At 39.2% G+C, this 25185-nt stretch overlaps 1 protein-coding gene across 6 annotated transcripts in view; it reads left to right on the forward strand.

The window, feature by feature from the left end:
• The window catches only part of zbbx (zinc finger, B-box domain containing), a 46146-nt gene that overhangs the window by 16279 nt on the left and 4682 nt on the right, over positions 1–25185 (forward strand). For 2 of the 6 annotated variants that reach the window (XM_046388638.1, XM_046388639.1), the window contains 11 exons: positions 133–228; positions 5039–5275; positions 7099–7324; positions 8636–8789; positions 12313–12413; positions 15807–15928; positions 16118–16170; positions 16918–17126; positions 17750–18613; positions 21482–21681; positions 23952–24120. In XM_046388638.1, coding sequence (XP_046244594.1) covers positions 133–228; positions 5039–5275; positions 7099–7324; positions 8636–8789; positions 12313–12413; positions 15807–15928; positions 16118–16170; positions 16918–17126; positions 17750–18613; positions 21482–21681; positions 23952–24120 — 2431 coding nt within the window. The other 4 variants (XR_006843351.1, XR_006843352.1, XM_046388641.1 and 1 more) reach the window with 4 other exon arrangements.

Consider the following 25185-nt stretch of genomic DNA (forward strand, 5'->3'; position numbering starts at 1 on the left):
TTTTTTTTTTTAAATTTCAACTTCCCTAAGACACATGAGCACACAAATATTCACCTCCATGTGTGCCACATATTTGTGTGCAAACACACACAAACACACGCACTGACTTTACTGTGTGTCTCTGTTTTGTAGATGTGTGCCGAATGCTCAGAAGACTACTGCATTGGCTGTTTTGCCAAATTTCACCAGAAGGGGGCACTGAAGCTCCACAGAATGATCCCCATTCAGGTGTGCGTGGTCTCATGTGCATCTTGTCTGTTTTCTTTCCTCTCTCTCTGCCTGTGTCTCTCTGCCTGTGGCTCTCTGTCTCTCTTTCTTTTTCACAGATACTTTTAATAATATCTGTCCTAATCCTATTCTCATTCTGATTCACTCATTCTTTCTTTTCTTTATTCTTTCTTTGCATCCCTGACTACATTATCTTCTTCTCTCAACCTGTGTTTTTTTCCCCTTTGCAATGTCACTTTTCTACTTTTGTATGTGTGCACATGCACATATACGGGCATACACACACACGCGCGCACACGCACACACACACACAAAATGGATATTCCTCATTAGCGAATACCTTGATCACAAAAGCTCATTCTGGTCACCTGAATGCACACACTCACACGTGTGTGTCTTCAGGCAACACACACACACTACATAAACACTATTGGAAACTCTGTTAAAGAACAACAGAGAACAGGCTTCAGGCAGCAGCCAACCCAAGACCAGCAACAGCAGTCTTCAGTCAGATTAAACAGAGAGACAAGACAGCAGGTCAATAGCAGAGAGTTTAATTAAGCCAACACACTTGTGCAGGAGCCACTAAATGGGAAAAGATTCTGCAGGACATCTGCCTAGAATATATGTAGTATTTTGACAAATGGTGACTACCTATAAAAAGTCACAAGTGACAAATGTAAAGATTGTAGCTCATCCATTTGTTAAGTTAATCTTGATAAAGAACTAAATAGAACCAGGCAGGTGATTCATCTGCTGTTAGTTGAGCTTTGTGGAACTACATATTGTAACTGGATATTAAAATAGAAAGGCACTATTCCTTACACTGTATACAATTCTTAAACTGCTTCATTCTATACTTATGCATGGAGATAACACACATACAAGAACACACAGATTTATATACTGAAAATATTGCACTCGAATATAGTACTGTAACTGTAACCACAACTGCTGCATATAACCCTGATGATCCAAGATATTATGACCCTTCTCTGTACCAAGATCAAGCTGTTGTGGTTTTCACCATTTAACCAAGCTAAACTGATTGCTGCAGCCAGTCATGCAGGTGACCAGAGGGAAAATGCCTTTCTTAAAAGTCTTGCTATATTTAGCTCTGGAACCATACCTCATGTGTATTTGTACTTAGTATGTTCGGAAGACATGTCTTCCTTTCCTTTCACAGTGTTCCTGTGTGGCTACATGTTTGTGTGTGCTGGCATTTGTGTTTTTATGTGAGCAATCCATATTCTTTTGCCTTGTGTGTATTCTGCTAGCAGTACTGTTTTTTCCCTTGCGGGGTGTGTGTGAGATTTTGCCAGCTTCTTTTTGTGTTATCATTTTCTTGGGTGCTATTATTTTCATCTAGAAGTACTCACAAAGAGATTGACTGTGCTATGATGTGCGCTTTGTGAGTGTGCATGGATATGACTGTGTGAATATACATCCTGTGATTTGTCAGTCAAAGGGTGTTTCTTTATGTATGACTGTCTGTGAGCACACAATTTTTTTGTGTTTATGTATAAAATAGCATATTATTAAGTAGCCTTTATGCAGTGTAGCTCAGCGTATGTGGATAGTGTTCATGTTCTACCTCCATGATGGAACAAAGCCATTAACAGTGAGACACAAAAAGTACACACATTGAAGCAGCTTTATGAAACCACACAGGGCAGCTCTCCATCTCTATATATTTCTTTAGTAATCAGATGTTTCTTTCCGCACTTTAGTCACTCAGTGATGCATGGTTGCCTCATAGTTTCAGGCACATACACATGCATGCGCTTATACAATCACACATGCAAAACTATGTGTTTTGGCAGGACATAAAGACTGGGGATTATACACATGCAGCTGACACAGGCATCTCTCTCTCTCTCTCTTGCTCTCTCTCCTCTGCTAATCCCATTTCATTTGCCTTGGAAAGAATAAGGGAGGGCAAGGCAGCGAATGAGAATCGGAGAGAGAAAAAGAATATTAATTTCATCACTATGCCATACTGAGGCTTTTGTCAGTACCTCATCCGCTCATATTTACAGCCCTACATACCCAAGCCTGCTTCAGTTAATGTTTGGTAAACTGCTAAACAGTATCCTGGAGCTGGGTTGCCCCACTTAGATGTGGTTGATAATATCGGGTTATATGATAGCTTGAACTCTTCAGTCGTACCCTGGAGCAAAGGCAGTTGTTCTGTCTATGACACTTATCTTGTGGCTCAAAAAAATGATAAACCCAAAGCACTGTTTTAACATTATTAAGGCAGTCAGTGTGCATTCGGTTGCACACTCAGAAAGTGACAGAAATTGTCTAATGAATGGAAAAGGAGAGCTTAGAGACGCTTATTGTGTGAAGCAGGTGTAATTGTTGGAGTATACTGGATATTTGGGAAAGTTAGAAACTGGACTCAGCCCCTTCCAGTTACACCACAGCATAGCTGACTGGTGACCAAAAAGAGAAAGCGAAACAGGACGAAGGGAGGCTTCAGTAGCTGTACTGAAACTTTGTGCAGTGCAAGGATTTTCCCTCAGAAAGTGTTAAGGCAAGGAAAGTAATATCCCCAGGCTTGTTTGATTGTTTGTGGACAAAGATTTGAATTATAAAGTTTTCAGGGCCATGGGCAAGTTCCCTCCTGCATCACTGAATGAACTAATTCAACACATGGATAGAGTGCCACTGAATGAGCTGCACTCTGCTTTCATCAATGATGACACCGGAGATTTATCAGACCAAGAATAAGTCTGCCTTTGCCAGACTGGGCGTGTACAGTTTCATTCATCATTATTGCCATGTGCAACTGTTCAAAACCAGATGCAGAATCCATCACAGGTGTAAACAAAGGGCTTCTGAACAGCAGACACCGAACATATGATTGTGATTCTGTCCTGCAGGGTAAAATCTCCAGTGGTGCCGAAAAAAGTGATCTAAAAGTTTAATGACTCAAACTATCAAAGCCACTACAAAGCTCTCCGGGCTGAATGGGCTTATAAGACTGATTCTGTTGTGCTTAAAATAATCCTCTAACATTTCTCAATGTTACATAGATTGCTTGTGCCCCTCAGGCTATGTCTTGTCATACGATTTGAATCACCAAGAAAGTGCAATAGGGCCAATTTCAACATACCTAGAACTGAAAACCAGCAATAAAATGGATCGGAAAAATAACCAAACCTAACCAAAACTGTTGTTCTAAAGTGTCTCAGTTTCTCAACATTTCCCTGAATGCATTTTTGTTAGTGTGTTTCTGTTGGACACCTTCAATGCCAGGATGACAGTCTACAGATGGGTTAACCTCAGCAGCCCTACTAGTCTGCAGTGATTAATGAAACAGAATAATGATTTCAGATGGTGGTAGAAAGAAAAGCAATCGGCTCTCATGCAGTGTGCTTCCCATTTTCTCCTGTCCATAAATACGGAGATATGTGATCACACCCTTTGTAAATGATTTTTTTTCTTTGGAAAAAAAAGGAAGATTGTGCTATGTGTGATGTGTTATTGGGTGGAGTACTTTATCTATAGATCTGTATTGATATGTAGTTAAATGGGATGTAATGTAAAGCTTATCAGGGTTTTCCCATGCAATCATTGTTTTGTTTGTTGTTTCTTGTGCCCCATCCTGCTCTCTCTTTGTCTCTCATCATGTATTTCCCCCACATCGACTTCACTTGGGCAGGCCACCCAGGTATATTAACAACTGTGAAGTATAATTGGCAACTCAATTTAGCAATTTATTGCATACAATACAGAGAAACAGAGGGAGAGAGAGAAAGAGAGAAATGCACTGATTGCGGTGTGATCTCTTCTGTTAAATGTAGGCCTACTTGTGCCATTGCTTTAAGTTTGTAAGTGTACCTGGTTGATGCGATGTCATTCTGTACCACTTTGGTTTTGATTGTTTCAACACTGAGAACAAGCCTCCTCCACATGCAGACCACCTGCTGTTGTGAAAAAGGAAAAAAAAAAATCCAAAACTCGAAGTTGTGTTTTCTGTACTACTTTAAAAAACATCTTGCTGACAAAGGGAGTGAAGTAGTGAAAAAGAAGCTGAAAGAGGAGGGGTGGGGTAAGATAGTGTCCACAGTTCTAGGTTCATGGCACCTTTCTATAGCAGCCTCATGTTCTTACTTTCATGAGTTCCCATTATTAGACATAGATGCCTAGTAATATACTTAATTATGTGAACATTTGTGAAAAAGTTGGGATTGATTCACCTTTTGTCTACAGTTTGACAATTCTGATGTTGTCGGTCACAAGATGTAGGCAGTGTGGGCAACAGCCTCTGTGTCCTCGCTCTTGTGGCTTTACTTTTTCTCCAATAGAACACAGCATTTCCTTTCCAAAACAAACATAAAGAATATTTTTACACTAAACGGACAGAACAGATTCTTGTTCTGGTAATGTAAACATTCCACAGTGATACTGCATCCGATATTGATGATATTGATATAGATATTGATGTACATGATAAAACATTTCAGAGGAAATCACCAAATCATTTCAGTCTCTTAAACTCAAAACATAGCAAGCGTTAACACTGGCTCATAGAGCCTTTGCATTTACTTTGTTTAATAACTGATTTTCTTATTTTGTGCTCTGTTATCTCTTGCTTTAATCCAATGTATACAAATCATTTATTCAGTTCTCATTTGCTCCTGAATTACTTTCCTGCTGTTTAATTTAGTGTATTTTTTTTAATGTTTCACATCTCTTGTAAGTGTCAGCTGCTTTGATTTTGCTTAGAAGTAACAATGTTTATCTAATATGTATATGTATGCACACACACAAACATATAAATTTTGGCCTTCTTTTACAGACAGACTTACAGACTCATGTGACCACTCGAGATATTGTCAACTGCTTCCAGACACAGATTAACCCAAGCTGCCTTCCTGGTACCTTTACGAGTCTTCATCAAAGTCCCAATTCCAAACCTGGTCCCAGTCACACGATCAAGTCCAACACAGTTTCCAGAGGAGGAGGAGATCAGAAGTCAGAAAAAGGAACAGAGGCTTCTACAAAATCTATGCGACTGCATCCTCATCCCAGCCAGGTGGGTGGTAATCTTTATTTTTTTTAGTCGCATCGACTAACAAGCAACATACATACAAAACATACAGTATAAGTACAAAACAGATTCACACATTCCCCTTAACTTACCACATGACAGAACAATGTAGGAACCATCCACTCACGAATTTTGCTACCATGCAACTGGACAGGAAAATATAAAATGAGAAAAAGAAAGCAACTCTGAAAAAGAAATGACAGGGTAATAAGATGAGTCTTACTAAATAAAAGTCCTGCAAGGGATGAACTGGCTTTTTTTAATGTTGCCATTTAAGTCTGTAGTCTTTCTTCTGCTTCTGAGAGTATTTAGCTCAACAGGAGCAAAAGTGATAACATCAGGTGAAAGCCCTAGATGTAAAAGGCTTTTGGTTAAAACTTGAGGTTCTTTAATCCAAAACTTCCATCCTTCAAATCTGCTGTTTGTGCTTTTGTCAAATTCAGCTTATTGGCTTTATATTAAGAAGCAGTGCAGAATTTGTTATTACAAATGTCACTGTATCTTGGAATTACAAGCTTCAAATGTGTTCACCTTTTCATAAAAAAAAAATCATCAAAAAAATATACATTATTATTATTTTGTAAAATTAGGTATCATTTCTTAAAAATGATTATTGACCCTTGAAAGAAATATCTCCATATATAGTTCACTTACTGTGACAATACAGCAGAAACATGTCAAACAAGTCTCTGCATTGTGTGTGGTTTACCTCTGCACCCTATGAATCAACTGAAATGACTTCAAACAACCCCTAATTGACACTGTATCCACAGGCTGTATCTACAGGCAAGCTTGTGAACTGCATGTACCTTTGGACTAAAAAATGCCCCCCAATGTCTTAGTCAGGAAAAAACAGTTAGTCTGACATTTCAGGCTCTTTACACCACAGAGCTCAGATGACCTTATTCACACAGCAGTCATTTCAAACAGTTGGGGTCAGAAGGTACTTAGAAGATCAGTACACTGGATATATCAATCTAGTATTTAACTTACATGTTGAGACATCAGCTAGACCAAGGCCTATTCAGACCCTTTTCAGTCCTGGAAATTAGTGCGAGCAGGCTGAATATATAGAAATATGAACTCACTGCGCAGCATACTGTGCCGCCTTTTCACCATGAATTCCAGAAGCTTGAGATGAGAAAAATACAAATAAGTCCCAAGTACCAGCTGGTCTTTCATTTGTTCAGCATATTTAACGATTCTAAAATATTTTACTTTGGATGAACATTGCTCTGAAAAATAATATACATCATGAATAACTACAAGGCTTTGAAATTCTTGGCCAAATGGCTGATTAAGTTACTTGGCATCACTTTATACTCATCACTATGTCATTGGGCAATCCTTACTTTTACACTCTTTCACATTTATCCCAAACGAGCTACATTCTAGAGGTCTAATGATACATACGGTGAGGTACTTTTGACATAGGTGTAGCCTAGTTTACAGCCAACCATTTGCATGTGTGCAAACTTTGGAGAAATGTTTTCCCTTGTTCCTCCTGCACAATCAACAGACAATTGTGTGCCAGCAGCACTGAAAATGTCAACTGTCTTTTTCTTTAATTTACCCCTACTGTTCTTTGAAATGTACTTTGGCATACAAACTAGATTCTGTTTTAGTATATGAAGAAACACAATGTTTGTGGCCAGTATTTTTATGGTAGCACTAACCTTCAGTAATGATGTACATGCACAGTATGGAAACCTCTTAGTCTTACATCACATCATTGGGCATCTAGTCAGTTTTGTGATGTAAGACTAAGAGGCCATAACGAAAATCAGGAGATATTCGTTTTGTTGCAGGTGTTGGCTGCGAATCATGGAGAGGAGCCAAAGGTTGAAATGATCGAAGAGGGGCTGGAAAGTGAGGCTGAAAGGGGATTTCCCACTGCTCTTCTTAGAGGAGAGTACAATGAGGAGGAGTCTGCAAGATTTTTCCAGGAGGCCATCAGACAGTGGAGAGGAGAGAAGAGTGACAGAGCAGGAGAACTCATAACTGACGATGCAGTACAGACACCTGGCCGACCAGGTGAACTGCACAGACATGGTTGTAGACACACAGACATGCCCACACACACAATGTATATCTCTCATTCCACCCTCTTTGCCTCTCACTCCGTGTCTTGTTTTTGCAAAATATCATGAACACATGTGCAATCATGTACAGTGCAATACAATAATAAGAAATTAGTCCCATATTATCTTTCTCCTCTAGTACCCTACCCTCACTCTACCCACTTCTTGGGTGTTGGGTGATAACTTTGGGCTGGTTTGTCAAAGGGTAATGTAGAAGGTAATTCTACAAGTAACTATGACTATGAGGTGAATAAATACAATACTCAAGTTTCGCCACCTCAAAATTCAGCGTATACACAGTGGTGGGTGAGTAAATATTTTATATCTTTTACACCTTTGCCCACAACATCCTTCTGTTCTGGCTCTTCTTCTCTCCTGCTCTCCTTGTTCTCTCCCATTTTCCCTACTTGTTTGCTTCCTAACTTCCCCTCTCCCTGTCAAGGCCCTGATCTGTTAAGGCCTACAGAAAGTGCTTACCACTGCAGTAGGAGGGTAATCCATGGCTGTTGCGTATTGAGATAATGAGAAGTGTAAGGGGTGACCATATTCCACACCAAAAGACTAATCACCTCAACTGTGTCCATGTGTATGTGTACGTGTATGTGTAAGTTTCACTGCATGAGGAAATTTTTATGCCTTTTCACACGTACTATGTTTCTACATTTGGGCATGTGCAACAGTGTTTGTGTGTCCAGGTTTATGTGGGTGTGTATTATTAGTGCTATTATTCCACGTTCCGTGTGTTTGTGTCTAGGTGTTTGTGCTTTTTATTAGGCCTCCTATTTTCTCTGCTTTACTGCTTGGACAGACTCTGCTACTCTCTCCCTTCGTACTGCTCTGCAAATTGCTGCTAGCCCCTCCAGTCCTAATTATTTCTGTCAGGCCAATGGCACCCAGGCCCAATTTAAAGCCGCCACTGTGGACTGCCAAAGTGTCTGGAGTACAATCATAACATTTCTCTTTCTTACCACCATCTTTCCCTTTCTCTCGTGTACTTATATGTTCCTTTTCTGTTGTTTGCATCTTTTTCTTATTCCCAGGGGACTTTCTCCTCTCTGTGTTTTGGCACTCTTGACGTGGTGACAAGGTGTTGTCTCAGTTCTGGAGGGAAGGTGTTTTGAGGAAGGTGTTGAGAAGCTGGCGAATGATGTTTTCTTGCTCCTTTTTTGTGCCTTTGTCTGACTCTTTCTTTCCTTTTGGCTATGTCCCCCTCTCTTTCTTAACTTTGTTTTTGTGTGAACTCCACCTCCCCAATTTTTTCCAGTTTCAGTGTCAGCTATGGCGACCCAGGCTGATATCACTCCAGACCAAGCAGCTGAAGGGCGAGGAAGAGGAGGGTGTAAAGGGATGGTTCTTCTGGAATTCACAGAAAACAGCCTTACATACACAGACAGATTACTTCTCAAGAAGCTTCACAGGTACACAGACAGTAAGACAGACATAAATGTGCATGCTATAAACTGTGTATCCTCCTGTTCACTTCCTGGTGCCTGATGTTTCCAGGCAGTTGCAATTGTTTCTCCATTGTTTCTCCTAACCCATTATTTCCATGTATTTTAGTATGGATTGCTTCTAATTTTAGGGCTTTGCATGAAATTGATTGTATGTTATAGAAGATTGATTGTTACTTTTGATTTATTTATGACAGTTTGTCACCTTTTTTGTTATATTGTTCAACTTTTAAGACTGCTGAAATAGCAAGGTACATGAGATTTTTATTTGTTTTGCCTTTGATTTTCATTTATTTGTTTATTCAATGTTCAGATGCATCACTGTGTCATTTCTTCACTTGCAGTCATGCCTACAGTGCCAGTGAACATCAGACAATTGTAGTGTACCTGTTAACACTTTAGAAAACACACACACACAGGTCACTTTGTGACAACTGCTTGAGGTCATTGCTTGTACAACTGAAAACACCTTCTCTTTCTTGCCACTTCAATTACTGGGGACACAAACTCACCCACATCTGCACACACAGTTTGCACAACACATTGGTCTTCTCTTCTTACCGCACATGCCTCCCCTGCCTCTCTGTAGTCAGCCTGCATAAGCCACTAGTGTACAAAGCAGCTTCTCAGCACTTATTTTGCAGTCAATGGCCTGAGGGCCCGGCTTCAGCAGGTCCCATTATTACAGCCCTTTATTTAAGCGGCTCCTTTTGGGCTGAGTAGCCCACTGGAGAGCAGGCCAGAGGAGAGGAGAGCAGAGTGGAGTTTTAGGCCCACTGACTGCCTGAGCTGGAATGCTCTAAGTCCCCAGCTGTAGCAGCCTTTAACTGTGGAATAGACTAGAGAGCCAATCTAGAGTGCAATAAGCCTGCGGCAGTGATGGTGGCAGAGCTTAATGGAGAGACAGAGAGACTGGCTGGCTTGCAGAAAGAAAGAGTGGGAGGCTGAATTTTAACAAGCTTCTATAATAATGGGAAAGAGAGTGAAGCAAGAAAGGAGTGTGGAGGATGAAGAAGTTTTCAAAAATTTGTTAAAAGTGTTCAGCTATATTAGAGTCATAAACTCTATCACCTTGTTAGATTTGTGAGTAGTGTGCAGGTTACAAAAAGCAAGCTTGTGACCAGGGGGCATCAGTCTGATTTCCTGAGGCAGCTGGGCAGTATGGGTGGGGTAAGTGAATGCTCGCCCTTCCATCAACTGCCAGTGTCAAAGTGTCTGAGATCAAGGCACTGAACCCTGAAATAAGAGTCTACACAGGAATAGAACTGAGATCTGAACTGGGCCCCTACCTGTGTTTGTAAGACCTTACATGACTGTGTCCGACTTGTACTGCCAAATTTAAATCTGGCCCAATGTAACATTATATTTCAGTTATTTCTAGTCCAAGAAAAGACTCATATGGCAACTTTAACTTTAACTTTCAAAGAATAGGTAATCTTGAATGTATATATGCTCTTTTTAGGCAAATGAAAAAGCTTTCTCAAAGCAAAAATAACTAATCTGGCCTTGTTATTCCTAAATATAAAAGGACACTGTGGCTTGTCTGCACAAATCACACATAGCATAATAATCATAGGGCCATTATAGGCTTACTAAACTACATACTATACTATACTATACTATACTATGCTAAACTATACTATAGATGGAGTGATAAGAAAAGAGAAAAACAGTCTCATTTTAAACATTCTGAGGAAATGTTATGCTTGACCATCCATAGATGCCTCTAAACAACTCTGTTAACAAAAATGTTAACTTCTGTGGATTTGTTTCCATCTTCTTAGTCTGTCGTGCCCAATACTTTAATATAGTTTTTCCAGTGAAACTGTAGTAACTCACCCTTCTTTCTGAGCTGTTTATTTTTTCTGACTGTCAGTTCTGAAGTAAAGACAGATCGGCCTGGTCTGAAGCAGCTAATTTGACTTGTGTTGTAGAGTTACACAGAGCCAGACTTTTAGCTTAGAGAATTAGAGGCTTGAATAGTTGAAGCAATGGTCGAAATATCACCTCCGATAGATGTGGTAACTTCCATAAAGCACTTTTGGCACAAATGTCAAATTTGATTGAGCTAAAGCACTGTCCACAGGGCAGATATAGCAGCTGTAATGGTCCTAATGAAGGACTCATCTCTGTCAAATCCCTCTTGCTTTTACTTTGTTTTATTGCAGAGGGCATCAAAAAAGGGTATTTCAATTAGCCTAGGAGATTTTTAAATAATGCTTAAATCCAAATGAAGTATTATTCCTGATGAAGTATCATAAATAATACAGACAAGCTAAGAAAGCACTTAGCAGTACAGCTCCTCCCTTTCACTCATAGTAAGGTTCCATAATTTGTCTGGAATCTCAGTAGTTACACTGTAATTCACTTTCTCCCTTTTAGAGAAACTTATAATTAATTTTACTGCAGGGAAACTCCCCTCCAGCTCTTCCTTACAGGGTGTGGGGTAATTTGGTAGAGATTCAAGGTGTGGTTGTTTTTTTGCAATTTGGATACTTAAACCAGGCTTGGTTGGGTTATGTTCTATTGATTTTGTATTTCATCTTGTTTATTTTTAAAATAATAATAATAATAATAAAATAATGAAATTAATTTAATTCCATTTAAATTAAATTAATAATTAATTTGGTTGTATGCACAGGAAAGGAAAGTAAAAATGACCAGAGGGGACTAGAAGAGCAATATAATAATATGATTCTTTTCTTTTCTGGCAAAAGCCTAAATGCAATGCCTAGGTTTGCCTAGGTTAGTGAAGCTATTGCATGTAAAGTATGTAAAGAGACGGAGATGGATGGAGCAAACACATAGAAAAGGGGATGCTCGGAACAAGATTATATATATAACCCTCTGTGTACATTAAATAGACACAGAAAAGATAAACATTACCAGGTTTGAAGGTATGGACCAATTAAGAGGGAAAGATATAAACTTCAAATAACTTCCCTGGTCACTCCTTATGGGCAGTCTGAAGCCTCTCACAAAGTGACTCCTCCTCTCACTTTGTCCTGATTAGACTAGGGAGAAGGGAATAGAGGTGAGTTCAATATCAAAGTTTTTTTTCATTAGCACGGTCAGTTTTTACTTGCCACTATACAAGACTAAAGTTAATTGTCATGTTTCATCTTTTCCATTTTTTTTTACCACTTACCTTATTGGGTAAATGAATCGCTAGATTTACAAGCCCAAGATGGCTATATGACTATACTTGCCCCGAGTAAGCAGGCAACACTTTTAGCTGCGTGGTGGGTAAGGGGGGAAATTAAGAGAAAGCATGAAGGACACAGGTGCATGCTGTTCTGGTGAGGCTCCAGTGGAATAATCCTGCAAGAGAGCAGGTATTAGGATAAGGGAGTAAAAGGAAGTGAGCATGGCATTGAAAAAATAGAAAATTAGTCAGTGGTTACTCAGTCCTTATTTTTTATATGTGACCTGGCCTAGACTATTTATAGAGTATTTATGTATTGATTTATTGTTGATTTTTTGTTTCCAGGACACCAATGGAAACGTATCATCCATTGTTGGCCTCTTGCACAGATTCTCAGTTATTACCTAACACAGACACTGAGGAGGAGACTGCACTCAGCCTAAAAGGTAACACGCATGCATACACACACACATGTCTTCATGTCCATGAGCATCTTTTGACGGTAAAATAGGGTGATGACGTGCTGCTTGTATGACCGTTGTGTGCTCCTGATGTATACATCACCTTTCTGATGTACATACTCAGACTCTTATACCAAACAAAGAAACAGCTAAGGACAGAGTAGTTTGACAGATGACTTGCATGTATACTTATATATATACACACACTCTAGCAAAAGTAAAAAACCTCTCCCTGTCAGTGGTTCAGACGTATCAGTGCCTGCCCATCCATCCGTGGCAGTGTGACGGGTAATCACTGCCTGTGATTGTGTGGGCAGAGGGCCGTTAGAGGCGGCTCATGCCTGACAGGTTGCACTCTGCCTGGGTAAGGAATGGAGCGTGTGTGTGTGTGGGGTGGGGGAGTTGAAGGTTGGCCTGTAAGTCTGAAGCTCAGGGCCTGGAGCTCATCAGTCAGGGGAGTGTCCTGGCTGTCTGGCCCCCAGCGGAGGCTGTCAGGAGACGGGTAGACCACGGTTATCTCTCCCCTTCCAAACCTCTGGGCCTGGGGCTGTCAGCTGCCTCTCATCACATCAATCAAGATTCACTCCAATCTCAACCTCGTTAGGATCTGCAAGTCCTGGCTTGCCCCTTTCTCAATAGCTGTCTATCTCTAAAAGTTGCTTATTTGAAAATCTCAAAGGGTCAAATCCCTGTGCTCCCCAAGGACATGTTTAATATGTAGCAATGCAGCTATTCAGCTAATTGGAGTTTTGGCTAATATTTCTTAGCAACTAGACTGTCCTTGAAGGACTGAGGTGTGTATTATAAATGAACAATATCACTTGCAACTCTCCGCTGAGCTTGATCTGATCGATCATGATGCCTAACAACCATCTATAAAGTAACACTATACAGCTTTAAATAGTTGTTGTTGTCCTAAGTATTACAACTTTAATAGAAAGGCAGTTTTGTACTTTCCTAACTTCTTGCTCTCTATGCCCCAGCTTCTTTAATAATGCCTGCCATTCAGTCATGGGTTGCAATTTTAAAATCCCACTCCAAACAAATCGCTCTCCTTCTCTGCCTGCTTTCTGGTTGATTCTTCAAGCAAGCTTTTAACTACATTGTTCTGTAGATGGACTTTACACAACACTCAACATTAGGTGGATTTCTTTTTGTTGGTAGACATGAAAAATAGACATGAAATTCAAGAGTAACCTCAGTATACTTTATAATGGTTAGAAAGCTATTAGTGGACTGTTCAGTTAGATATTATTATGTTTTTTATGAGGCTAAAAGCTGAAAGTTCTGTTACAGTAATTTACTTCTGAGCATAATGCCACTTGTTCCAAGTCGTTACATAGTTATATTTTGTGGATAATGCTTTACTCTTGAGAAAGCTCCCCAAAAGTAGGGTTTCTCAAGCTTGTCTATCCAATGAAGTTTTTTAGTTGCAAAATTCTACTTAACATTAACCCACAAAGTTAACAGTTTGTTTTGAGAGTATGGTATGCTTTTATCATACATTTTCCAAAGGCAAGGAGTGATGTTTCAAAAGGTGTTCAACACTGAAGATGCGATTTAATTGTCGTTATACAACAGAAAATTGCATAATAAAATGTTATCAAGCAAATATAATTATAGCAATCTTAGAAATCATCCTGATTTCAAGGTTGGGTAATGCACTGCAGAGTTTTGCACACACACACACAAACACAAACAATGTAATGTCACAGGTTCGTATATGCTCAAAACACCTGCTGCACTACCCATACATCCTAATGCACATTTCTTATGCACACATACAGTTTGGCATATGGTTTCGTGAACAGGATTGTATGAATTTATTTTTTTAAATATATTTTGTTTTGTGCTTCCTGTAAGTCCCACAGAAAAACACATAACTTTCGACTTCTAAGTAAAGCTGTCTACATCATTTATAGTTGATGTAGTTATTTTACTTCAGCTTTTAAGTGTACCCATCTTTGTCTACTAAAAGAGTTCTTCATGTCATAAATTTCTTTTCTGTTTGCTCACAGTTCAGTAATTGCTATTGCATTTTTTTTTAAGTCATATGCAAAAGAAGACAATAATGTCTTTCAGAAACGTAGAGCCACTAAGCAGTTGCTAAACTATTCCTTCCACCTGCTTCAAACCTTCCTAACGCATGCCAATTACAACAGGTTGCAGAGCTTCTCCTCCTGTCATGTGTTTGAATATGAAAGGGTGAGATACGTCTGTGTCTATGAATAATAAAAGTTGTTTTCCGGCATCATGTTGGGAGTGGCCCTTGTTTTAAATTCTCATTTTCCTGAGCTGTCAGATGCATGCGGTGATGTGACAGAAAGATTGTTAGCTTGAAAGAGTGAGGGAGAGAGCGCCCTGGGGAGGTGGCATTGTCAAGTAACTTGTAGTGGGAATGATAGAGAGACATAGATGAAAAGCATTATAAATCAAGGAAAAGATGAAGAGATGGAAGATATGACCACAAATTTTAAAGTATTATAAGTATATAAGCAATATTAAGTAATATTGTAAATAGTCAATATGTGTTATCATGTGCACCAACATGGACTTTAATAACATCATATTCTAAATACATAGACACTAATATGGAGCTGGTCCCATCCTTTCCAGCTGTAACAGCTTCCACTCTTCTGGGAAGGCTTTCCACAAGATTTTGAAATATTTCTGTGGGAATTTTTTCATGCAGCAGAGCATTTGTGAGGTCAGGCACTGATGTTGGACAAAAAAGGCCTGGCTCACAGTCTCTGTTCCAGTTCGTCCCAAAGGTGTTTGATAAAGTTGAGGTCAGGGCTCTTTGTGGTTCAGTCAAGCTCTTCCACAAAAACTCATCCAACCATGTTTTTATGGACTTTGCTGTGTGCACTGGGGCTCAAAAGTGAGAGGAAGCACTGGAAACAACTGAAAATATCCCCTGCTTTTTAATTAAAAGTGACAGTGCAGTGTTCTTTGAACGCACAAAAAATAGTAACAACTGATTAGATCAAATCATTGTTTAATGATCTATTTAATAAAGACATGTTTGATTTGATTTCTGTTTACTTTTCATCACGTGTCCATCATCTGTTATCGCTCTGTCATGTCGGCACGTCACTTTCAGTGCTGTCAGTGTAAATAAGTGATTTCTTGAATCAACTCTAAGAACAAAATAATGTATACATTTAAATTATTTCAGTGATTGTTCTTCTCTCAAAAGCTAAAAAGGGACCCAAAAAGAGATAAATGTGGAGAAAAGCAGTAGCAGCCACAGAAAATAAACAAAACAAATGCCCTGAGTCCCTGGCATTGCAGCATATCACATTCCTCTTTCCCTCCTGCCCAGTCATGATTTGTGTGCGTGTGTATTTGTGTGTGTGTGCACGGATGCATTTATAGTTCAGGAGGAGGATTTTCGCCGCTACTATGCATCATTGTTTGCTGTCCATGTCAGCAGAGGCAGGACTGAGCCTCAGATTATTACACCTGAGTCGTGTCTGACCATAGAAGTCCTGGATGAGGTGAGAATGACTAAGCATTTTATTTTAACAAAAGTGTTTTACTTTCATGAACACACACAGTGAATCTCAACAAAGCAAACAGGGGAGTAGATACACACACTCACAGCTGCACCCAGGATTCACAGGCACCAGCATATTTTTTTCTTTGCACTTCGGGTTCTCAGTTTAATTTGCTTTTGTTTTCTACAGAGAGACAGAGATGGAGATTTTGTTGCCGAACAAAGGACACACCACAACAGAGAGTGAGTCTATTAAAAGAAGTATCTTCTGTGACATCACATGTGTTGACCACATTCACACTGACTGCATCTGTGTAGAATGCATAAGAAAACAAGGCTGTTTAAGGAACAGGATCTTTAAGGAACTTGTACAGAAAGTTCTGAATCTGTTTTACTTGTACTCGACTTGTGTCAGTATCTGCATTTATTACTGACCACAAGTTGTTCATCAGTTTTATGGCATGTAGTCATGAGATTAAATTCAAACATGAGGTGACAAACACAAATTGAAGGTTTATAAATCTTTCATGATTTTCAGTCTTTTCATCATTTTCATAAGTGCTGGAAAAGTTATGTGTAGCCATCATTGACAAATATAAACAGGGCGTTTTGAACAGAAAATATTCTGGCTACAAGCTTTGCCATCTTGTGCTGATAATATCATTTAGAGTCCGCACAGTAGTGATCAAGTGGTTGAGCTCTGGTATCGAGTTCCAGCCCATACACCCATCTGACACAATTATGAGCAATACTCAGCTCTTAATCATCATGTTTCACTGCCTTTTATAACATAAAGTAGTTCATTAAAACTAATTAGCCAAACAAATGAACATGTGAACATACAAGAACATAAAGAAGCCTTCTTTAAAGAAAAAATGCATTTGACATGTATCAAGGTGTTTTGGCTTCACATTTTGGAAGCTCTTGTGTTCTCCATCTTTATATACAGCCAGTGGTAACAGACTTACAAGCCTTCTATTTCCCACACAGGGTTCCCTCTGCTCAGAACGACCTCAGTAAGGGAAGATCACTGGTGCTCCAAACAGCCATAACAAGTAGTGAGTCCTCAAGAATGAGCTGCTCTTCTGCCAGTCCAACGCAACCATTCAGGCAGTCTAGAGCACCAGCAAAACCCAAAGCAGCTCAGAAGCCTCATCTGTCTAAGCCTCAGACTTCACAAGCAGAAAGCCCAATGAAATGTAAGTCGTATTTTTTTTTTCTTGTAAGGATGACTTAATAGGAAATTACTGGATAAATATTCCATTTTTAATGTTTTCCTCAATCTATTATGTGTAAGTGTGACATGAGCATTCATATCAAAACTCATGACATTTTTGTCTCAACTGTTATGGAACAAGTCAAAATGGTGTAACTGGTGCATACTTAAAAGTCTCAAATAGATGGCTGAAAGTGGCATGTGGCTGACTGTAACGTCAAAGTTATATGTAGGTATACGTATGTATGTAATTCACACACTAAAATTTAAATGTAAACAATCTGAAGGTTAAATGAAAGAACTGGCTGTGGCCATGTAAGATGTTTCCCGTAAGTTAGACTGTATTGTATGAAGTAAGCTTTAAGGTCCAGTGGAAGTGTGTGACGACATCTTGACATTAGTCAATGTGGCCTCAGTTTTCTCAAGTGTTAGAATATTTTCTTTTATGCACGCACATACTGGCGAAAAATTTGTGTGTGTGTGTGTGTGCGCAGGCGCTTGTACTTGTGTGTGTGTGCGTATGTGAGTTTAACAAGAAAGTTGTGTCACCATATGCCTGCAAAACAGCTAATGTCCTCATTGTTGTTTGTGTTATCTTTTGCACAGCATCATCCACTAAAAGTAAACCATCAGCACGCCCCACTGCTGAGACTCCAAGGACTTCAAAGACATCAATCAAGACACCAACCTTGATGCCACAAAAGCCCAATTGGTCCCCCACTGTCCATAAATCAAAACCTGACCATGGATCACCACCACTGTTGTCCTGTCCCTCATCACCACATTTCCAAACTGACATCCCTAAATCCTCACAAGCTTCTGTTTCATTTCCTCCTGATGTCACTTCTTTGGCTTGTAACAGATCACCAATCTCAGAGGAGCATCTCTTCTCTTCTCCATCCATGCCGTTCTCCCTTAGGTCTACATACACAATCTCACCATCAAGCTCCACTGAGTCAATCTTATTGCCCAAGGTTTACCAATCACCCCCACTTCAGAAAGACTCAGATTCATCCCTGCCACCAGAGCAACCGCAGTTTTCCAAGTTATTCCCCGAACCATTCTCATTACAGAAGCTTTCCCAATCCTCCTCAAGCAATCTGGAATCCTCAAGGCAATCACAACAATCCATCTGTGAACCAGAGTATCTTCTGTTAGATAATCATCCTGAGCTTCCCCTGTCACCTGTGTCTTCCAGTCAACATCCACCATCAGAATCTCTTGAACAATGTCCACCTCTAGAAACTCTATCCATTTTATCTCATAATGAGTCCCCTCCATATTCTAGACATAGGTCACTTCTAACAAATGAGGACACTCCAGTATTTATGTCCTCTACCCCTATCGCTGGTGATCATGAATCAACTCAGTCACTTCAGAATGCGCTGCTTGTCCCTTCACTTCCATCACATCTCTTAAATGTCTTCCAGAATCCTGGGAAAATGAAGGAGGAAGAGGAGCTATCAATAGGTAAATTAATTGTAATAATATATAAAGTGTGTGTTTGTGTATCAGAGACTTGATGGTGCTGAGATTGTACCAAAAAGTGCTTTTTTCCCAAACACTGATTGTATAGCCCAGTTTCTACAGGTCTACAGCTGCCTTTTCCTGGATCAAACACTGACAATGTGCAAAGACATGTATCTTTACGTATATATCTCTATGTCTCTATGTGAAAATTTAACCGATTAATTACAGCTGTGGTCAAGTTTTTATTGTTTTGTAGGGGAATCAGGAATGACATTCACATGATTAAAGATATAGACAATATCATTTAGTCTTATATGTAGTAACTGTAATCAGCAGCATAACATGATAACAGATGAGTTAAAATGAACAAATGATCTCTTTTGCAGCTGCCCTTATGCCTCTGCATTATTTTATTTGCTCTGCACCCTTGATTCATCATAACTCATCCGCTAAAGTTCAAACTGTTCCTATGTGCACCACAACTCTGATGGTGTTGTGTTTTGGACTTCAGCTGCAGATTTCAAAGTGTGTGTTTCTAGTTGAAGCCAGTGACTACAACTGGAACCCTGGGTGCCACGCCTATTCCTGTCACAACAGTGCAAACAAAGCTCTTCATTATTTACACAAATAACAACACATGCAATCTGGAATTAGTCCTCCAGTATTCACATGTATGCTAGTGATGCAGTTATTCTTCTCAGCTGGTCCCTCTTGAGATTCATTTCAGCATGAACGATTCATCATTATTCAAAAACATTTGCCACTTTACACCTCATATAATTAACAGCTTTAACTAAGATCATGCGATATGGAGAGAACATTTCTACCTCTATGAAGGTTTTTATCAGCCTGTAGAAAAGGTGCAAACGCGAAATAGGGGGACAATGTTTTTCCACCTTAAAGCCAGCAGCAGAGGAAACAACAGCTGAATCAACATTATGTAATGTGTGAGCTGCCAGGACAAAACACATGCTGTTATACATGGGGCTGGGTGTGCCTCTTGTGCTTCCAGAACATTGGCGTGTTATCACATATCATACACTAAGGTGACAGTTGTTAGATTCAGTGTAAAATGGCAAATTCAGTATTATGATGGGTCCCCTTTTACGGCAGAATTCGAGAATTTATTTTTAAAAGGTGTTTTCTTGTGGCATAGATGTTGAAATTGTCAAAGTGGAGTTCTAGTATAATTTCACCCACCAACAAGGAAAAAGGGGGCGATCTTTAATGTGAACTTTCAAGCAACTTGTTGTGTTATTGAATACAACTTTATTTTCATTGACCGGGTGTCGTAACTTAAACTATTTAAAATAACAAAACCTGGGTGTAATGCATTTCCTGATTAGTTTTCAAGGCAGACAAGCAGCATGATAATAGCCTGAAATTTGTTGGATTTCACTGCTCCTCTGTGGGTCTACAGGTGCTGCAAGAATTTTGACCATTGTCACTCTTGTTGTCACACATTAGCCGTCACAACAGCTGATTCAACAGCCACCCGCAGCATTCTCAAATGTTAAAGTGACTCGGCTTTATTGTAATTTATCCTGTCTATTTTTATTGAAGCTCTTTCCAGGCAGATCTCAAAAGTGGCATGCATGAAATTCCAAGAGGACATGTTAAATATGGGTTTAAAGTAGGTTCAAGAAAAATGTGGTCAGAGTCACCTAAATCTTGCAGCTAAATCTTGAAGACAAATATACTATATATGCTGTGTATGTCTCCACCTAAACATCCTTACTTTCCACTACACTGCTACTGCATTTTTACATACAGTATGGCTCCATTATACAGGTGTTTAAGAATTCCAGAGCTCAGACAAAATTGTCAGGAGACCAATATTTGGGTTATAGAAAAAGAAAAAAATAGAATTCATATTTATGGGTGGGGAAGTACAGGTCTTTGCGGTAAAGTGGTTTCTGATAGAATACTTTACTGCCAGGCTACATTTTGCTTGAACACAATTCTCTGTGGCCAGGCAGTTTATATGAATAAAATGCTTGTGGATCTCAGCAGTAATGGCTTCCTTTTATTCCACTGGGCTGTCAGAGCCCATTTAGATCCAAGCATAAAAAGTGTTCTTTATTTATTTATTTATTTTTTAATATCGATTAGGGTTTTAAATAAATACCTAACATAATGCTACAACAGACTGCAAGGTAATTACGCTATAAAAGGTGGCCCTGAATTCACACACACACGCACGCTCACATGCATGCATGCTCAAAGTTGTATTCACTCAAGAGTACTTTGGACACATATGTTGGACCAAATAATTTGTGAAATGTTTTTTCTGACTCTCAGAAGTATGCTGTATGCTTGCATGTGTGTAACTGTATATGTGCATACATTCGGAATGTATGAATATGTATATATAGGCTAGGGTTTGCTGTCTCTTTAGAATTGCCTTGACTTCACTTTGTCCTTCATCCTGAATTCACATCTCTGCTTCTATTCATCCATTTATCCATCATTTCTGTGTGTTCCTTTATCCTTTGCATCATTCTCACCCTTTACTTCCTGCAGTTCTTTGACCAGTCTGACACTGAATGCCTGCTTTATCAGCTTATTAGAGCTTGATGTGTGTACGTGGTGTGTCAAGGACACTTACATCACATTTTGAAAATTTCATTGGATGTTAAAGTTGAAAACGTAACCTCAGATTCAAAGCGTGATAAGTCAGGACGGTCAGGACAGTGTGTTCTTACTATTCACCTTGAAAGTTACATTGTTTTAGCCATACATATCGTTTGTCGTTAATTTTTGTTATTAGATAACAGGCCAGAATGTTGAAAAAAATATTTGTGTATTTGAGTTACAGTTCAGTAATACTTTATCCTCTAAAAACATGTGTTTGTGTTTTTCATGAAGACAGTGAAGATGAAATGTCCAGTGATAGCCTGGGTCTGGCTCCACATGAGGAAGACTCTTCAGACGAAGAAGCACAGATGCACAGACATTCAACCAGAGAGCGATCCAGAGAGGAACAGCAAGGGAATCAATTCATACATGCAGGAAGAGAGAAAGCTATGCAGACTGATGAGAAAGAACAGCTGTCAGAACCATCCACGGTAACATGTTTCCATATTCCCACATGCTGCTTGCTACTTGGAGGAAAACCTTGAACTAGAGAGCCATAACAGTAGCATTTTTGGGGGAAACACAAGTCTCTTGTTAGTAAAGGAATATCATTCATCCCCAGTGTTCAACTGTGCTGTTTTTGTGACGTTGCCAAGTTGTCAAGCTTCTGGCCACAGATGACACATTCTGGCTGAGACCTGTCCCAAAGTTAGGATAAATTTCGAGATATAACCCTGCTTTCTTTTTTTGACACTGATGAGTCATCAACAGTTTACATTTCTCAGCCGTACTGTTCCATTCATGAAATACTTCGACAGCAGGTAAAACAAGGAAGAGCTAGTAAGCTGAACTGATGCATTTGACTCACAGGCATGTGGCTTGTTATATGCTATGAAAATGTTATTAAAATGTTATGGAAATAGTTATATATATATATATATATATACAAATAATATTATACAAATAAGTGTGCTACCAAGATTTGAGTTAACGTGAAAATCTGACAACCACAGCCACCCTACTGAAACCAGAATCCCCAAGATTTTTAATGAAATGATTCACATCACCAGTTGACAATGATAGGCACATACAGTTTTGTATTGCATGAGAATCAAGGGCCTTTTGTAATCATATAAATGCTACAGCAAGCTCCTTCACTTGGTAAATGTTCTGCTTGATATGTTTTGAAAAAAAAAAAAGATTACTTTAAATGAATGAATGAATTACCAAATAGGCTGTAATAGTTAAAAGTCAGTCTTGTAAAGTTTGACTTAGAGGTTTGTCAAACTAGGCAATAAAATGAATAAACTGATAAGTTTTAGAGAACCACATCATTACATCGGACAAAACTACTGCATAGAATGAGACTTTAGTGACATGCAGTTAGAGGTTCTTATTGTAGCTGACCTGATATATTAGATAACATTTGTATCGAACTAATTACTTTACATTATTCATCTATAGCTCAGAGACTCCTTAGGCAGTGGTGTTGGAGGTACACATTGAAGGAAGAAAAGAGAAACAAAGTGGATTAAAAAGACACTGCTTGAATGGTCCCAAATGACCTATCAGCCATTTAATGGTATGAATCCTTTATACTGTGACAGAGGAATGAAAAAATAAGGGGGGAGGCAGTGCTTTATTAAAAAGCTGGAGCAAAATGAGGTTCATGATTGCAAAGATGGTGGTTATCTGTGGCCTCTGGACCTGAATCAAACTGCTCCTAAAATGATTAGATGATAATTTTTTTTCTATCTCTTCCCTCTTTTCTGGCACGTTTTCTCATAATTTCTCTCCTTCTCTTTCCTTTGGTCCAGCCTTTTGTCTCTGTCTCCTTTTCTTTTGCCCTTCCTTCTTTTTGATTTACTTTTACACGATAGTTTGGGCAACAGCACCATCCTTTTTGATATGAGAAGCCATTGGTCTGCACAAAGACAACTCCAATTTTTCCTGCTACACAGTATCATTGTGTTTGGTCTCTTGCCATTTCATTGTTATGCCTCTCTTCTTCTTTCACCCTGTCTTCCTCTTGTCATTCTCCATCCTCGCTCCTTCCTCACTCTTAGCAACACTATTCCCACATGCCTTCCTTCCTATTTTCTTCTGGCCCATCTGCAGTGTCTTGCTGTGCTACGGCTAGCATGCTAATGCATCAGATCTAATCTTAACTAAACAGAGCTTCCTCATTTTACCCCCATCTCACAGGAGGACACTTGCGCAGGAGGAACAACTAACCCACCACACTGTTGTGAGATGCTCTCTGCAGCTCCAGGGGTTAATTAAAAATCAATTCATCAAGTGGAAACAAAGGAAACAGAGAGAGAGGGAGAGAAAGAGAGCGAGAGATGGAAATAATCTCCAGTGAAAGACCCTGACTTATTAATATGCATTTACAAAGTATAAAATGGAAAAATACAAATTTTAACATGCTTACCTGTTAATAAATTTTGTTAGGATAGAAATGAAACTCAAGCTGTGAGACTGATCAATTAATTCCCCATTCCCCTGTACTCTTTTCACTCTCTTTAAATGTCCCTCTTTTTACCACCACAATACACCCCTCCTTCCTATCCCTATTTCTATCTATTTCTTTTTCCGATTTCTCCCTTCTCCCTTTGTGTGTCATCTCTTCATCTTATTCTCATGTGATGTGTTTTTCTGCCTCTCTCCTTCAACTCCTTGCCTTTTGTACCACTTACCCTCTTCTTCCTTCCATTGCTCCTTCTCCTACATCCATCCATCTGTTTCCACATTCCCTTAGGTGATGCACAAGCAAAGTGCTGGGTCTGGATCAGAGCATTTCTGTGATCTGGATGGGCTTCTGCCGCAGGGTTTGGACCTGAATTCTGGTCACTCCATCACACCAGAATGCACACACTGTGACGCACAGCATACAAGACAAACTTCACCATATGATTCAGACTCAAAAGGTAAGTTAAGGAAGACAATTATTTTTAGGTTCGTCAGAATTTTTATGTTCCTTTTTTTTTTTTCTTTAAACTGGCTCATGTTTTCCTATAAACTACATCACAAAGTGCCGTCACTGTTTTTGTGCTTCAAGAGATTAGATTGTGAAGATTACCTCTGTGTCCAACTTTTGCCTGGAGATACTTTCCAATTTAAAAGCGTTATTCCTATCACAAAGGCCTCATAATAGGATTTTGAACAAATATGTAAAAACGTAGAGCTTACAGGAGAGATGAAAATGAGTTTTAAACCCAGAGGAGCACTGGCTGCTTGTTGGAAAACGAGAAATTGGGGGACAACACATGATAATTTACTGCTGGTGAGTCCAAGGGGAGCTTTCCTGAGATGCCTCTTTATTTTGTGTGTGTATGTGTGCTGATCTTTGCATGTTTTCTGTTTTGTTTTGTTTTGGTTTTTTTTAACTGTACCTATATATCATGTAATCTAAACTGTAGGTGAACCCCCCACAGCACCCCCACATCATTATTGAAAAAAAGGAAAAATGCAGTTGCTGTTTGCAACAGATACAAAGCCTAGTGCACAAATAGGACTTTTTTTAATGCAGTTATTTATTTTGCTTTGGTTTTATATTTTCTCCTCTTTTCTTTCATTGCTTCTTTAACTTTGAACTACGGCAGACAAATACTCCTATAACAATATGGTTTTAAAAACTCATTTTAAAAAACTCAAGAAGTTTTGAAAATTATCTTGTTTTTGCACATGAATTATTTGTAACCTAACCAGGTCTGTGCAGTGCTCAGACTTTCCAGCAAGGCTGTTGGAAGTCTAGCCTGCTCATTCAAATTGCATCTGAGTTAAAGTAATAATATTGGATCAAATTAGGCACTAATATATCATGGTGCTCATTACACCTTGTACTCTTGTCCAAAGATGTTGAATTACATGCATCTCAAACAGCCATCACTGTTTTGATTGAGCAAGGATTTTTAATTCACACTTTGTTTTCCTAAGTACACTGCTACAGGGCAAAGTGATCCCACCACCCTTCTCCTTCATCAATTCTCATA

Source organism: Scatophagus argus, chromosome 5 (genome assembly GCF_020382885.2).
Source record: "Scatophagus argus isolate fScaArg1 chromosome 5, fScaArg1.pri, whole genome shotgun sequence".
NCBI lineage: Eukaryota > Metazoa > Chordata > Actinopteri > Scatophagidae > Scatophagus > Scatophagus argus.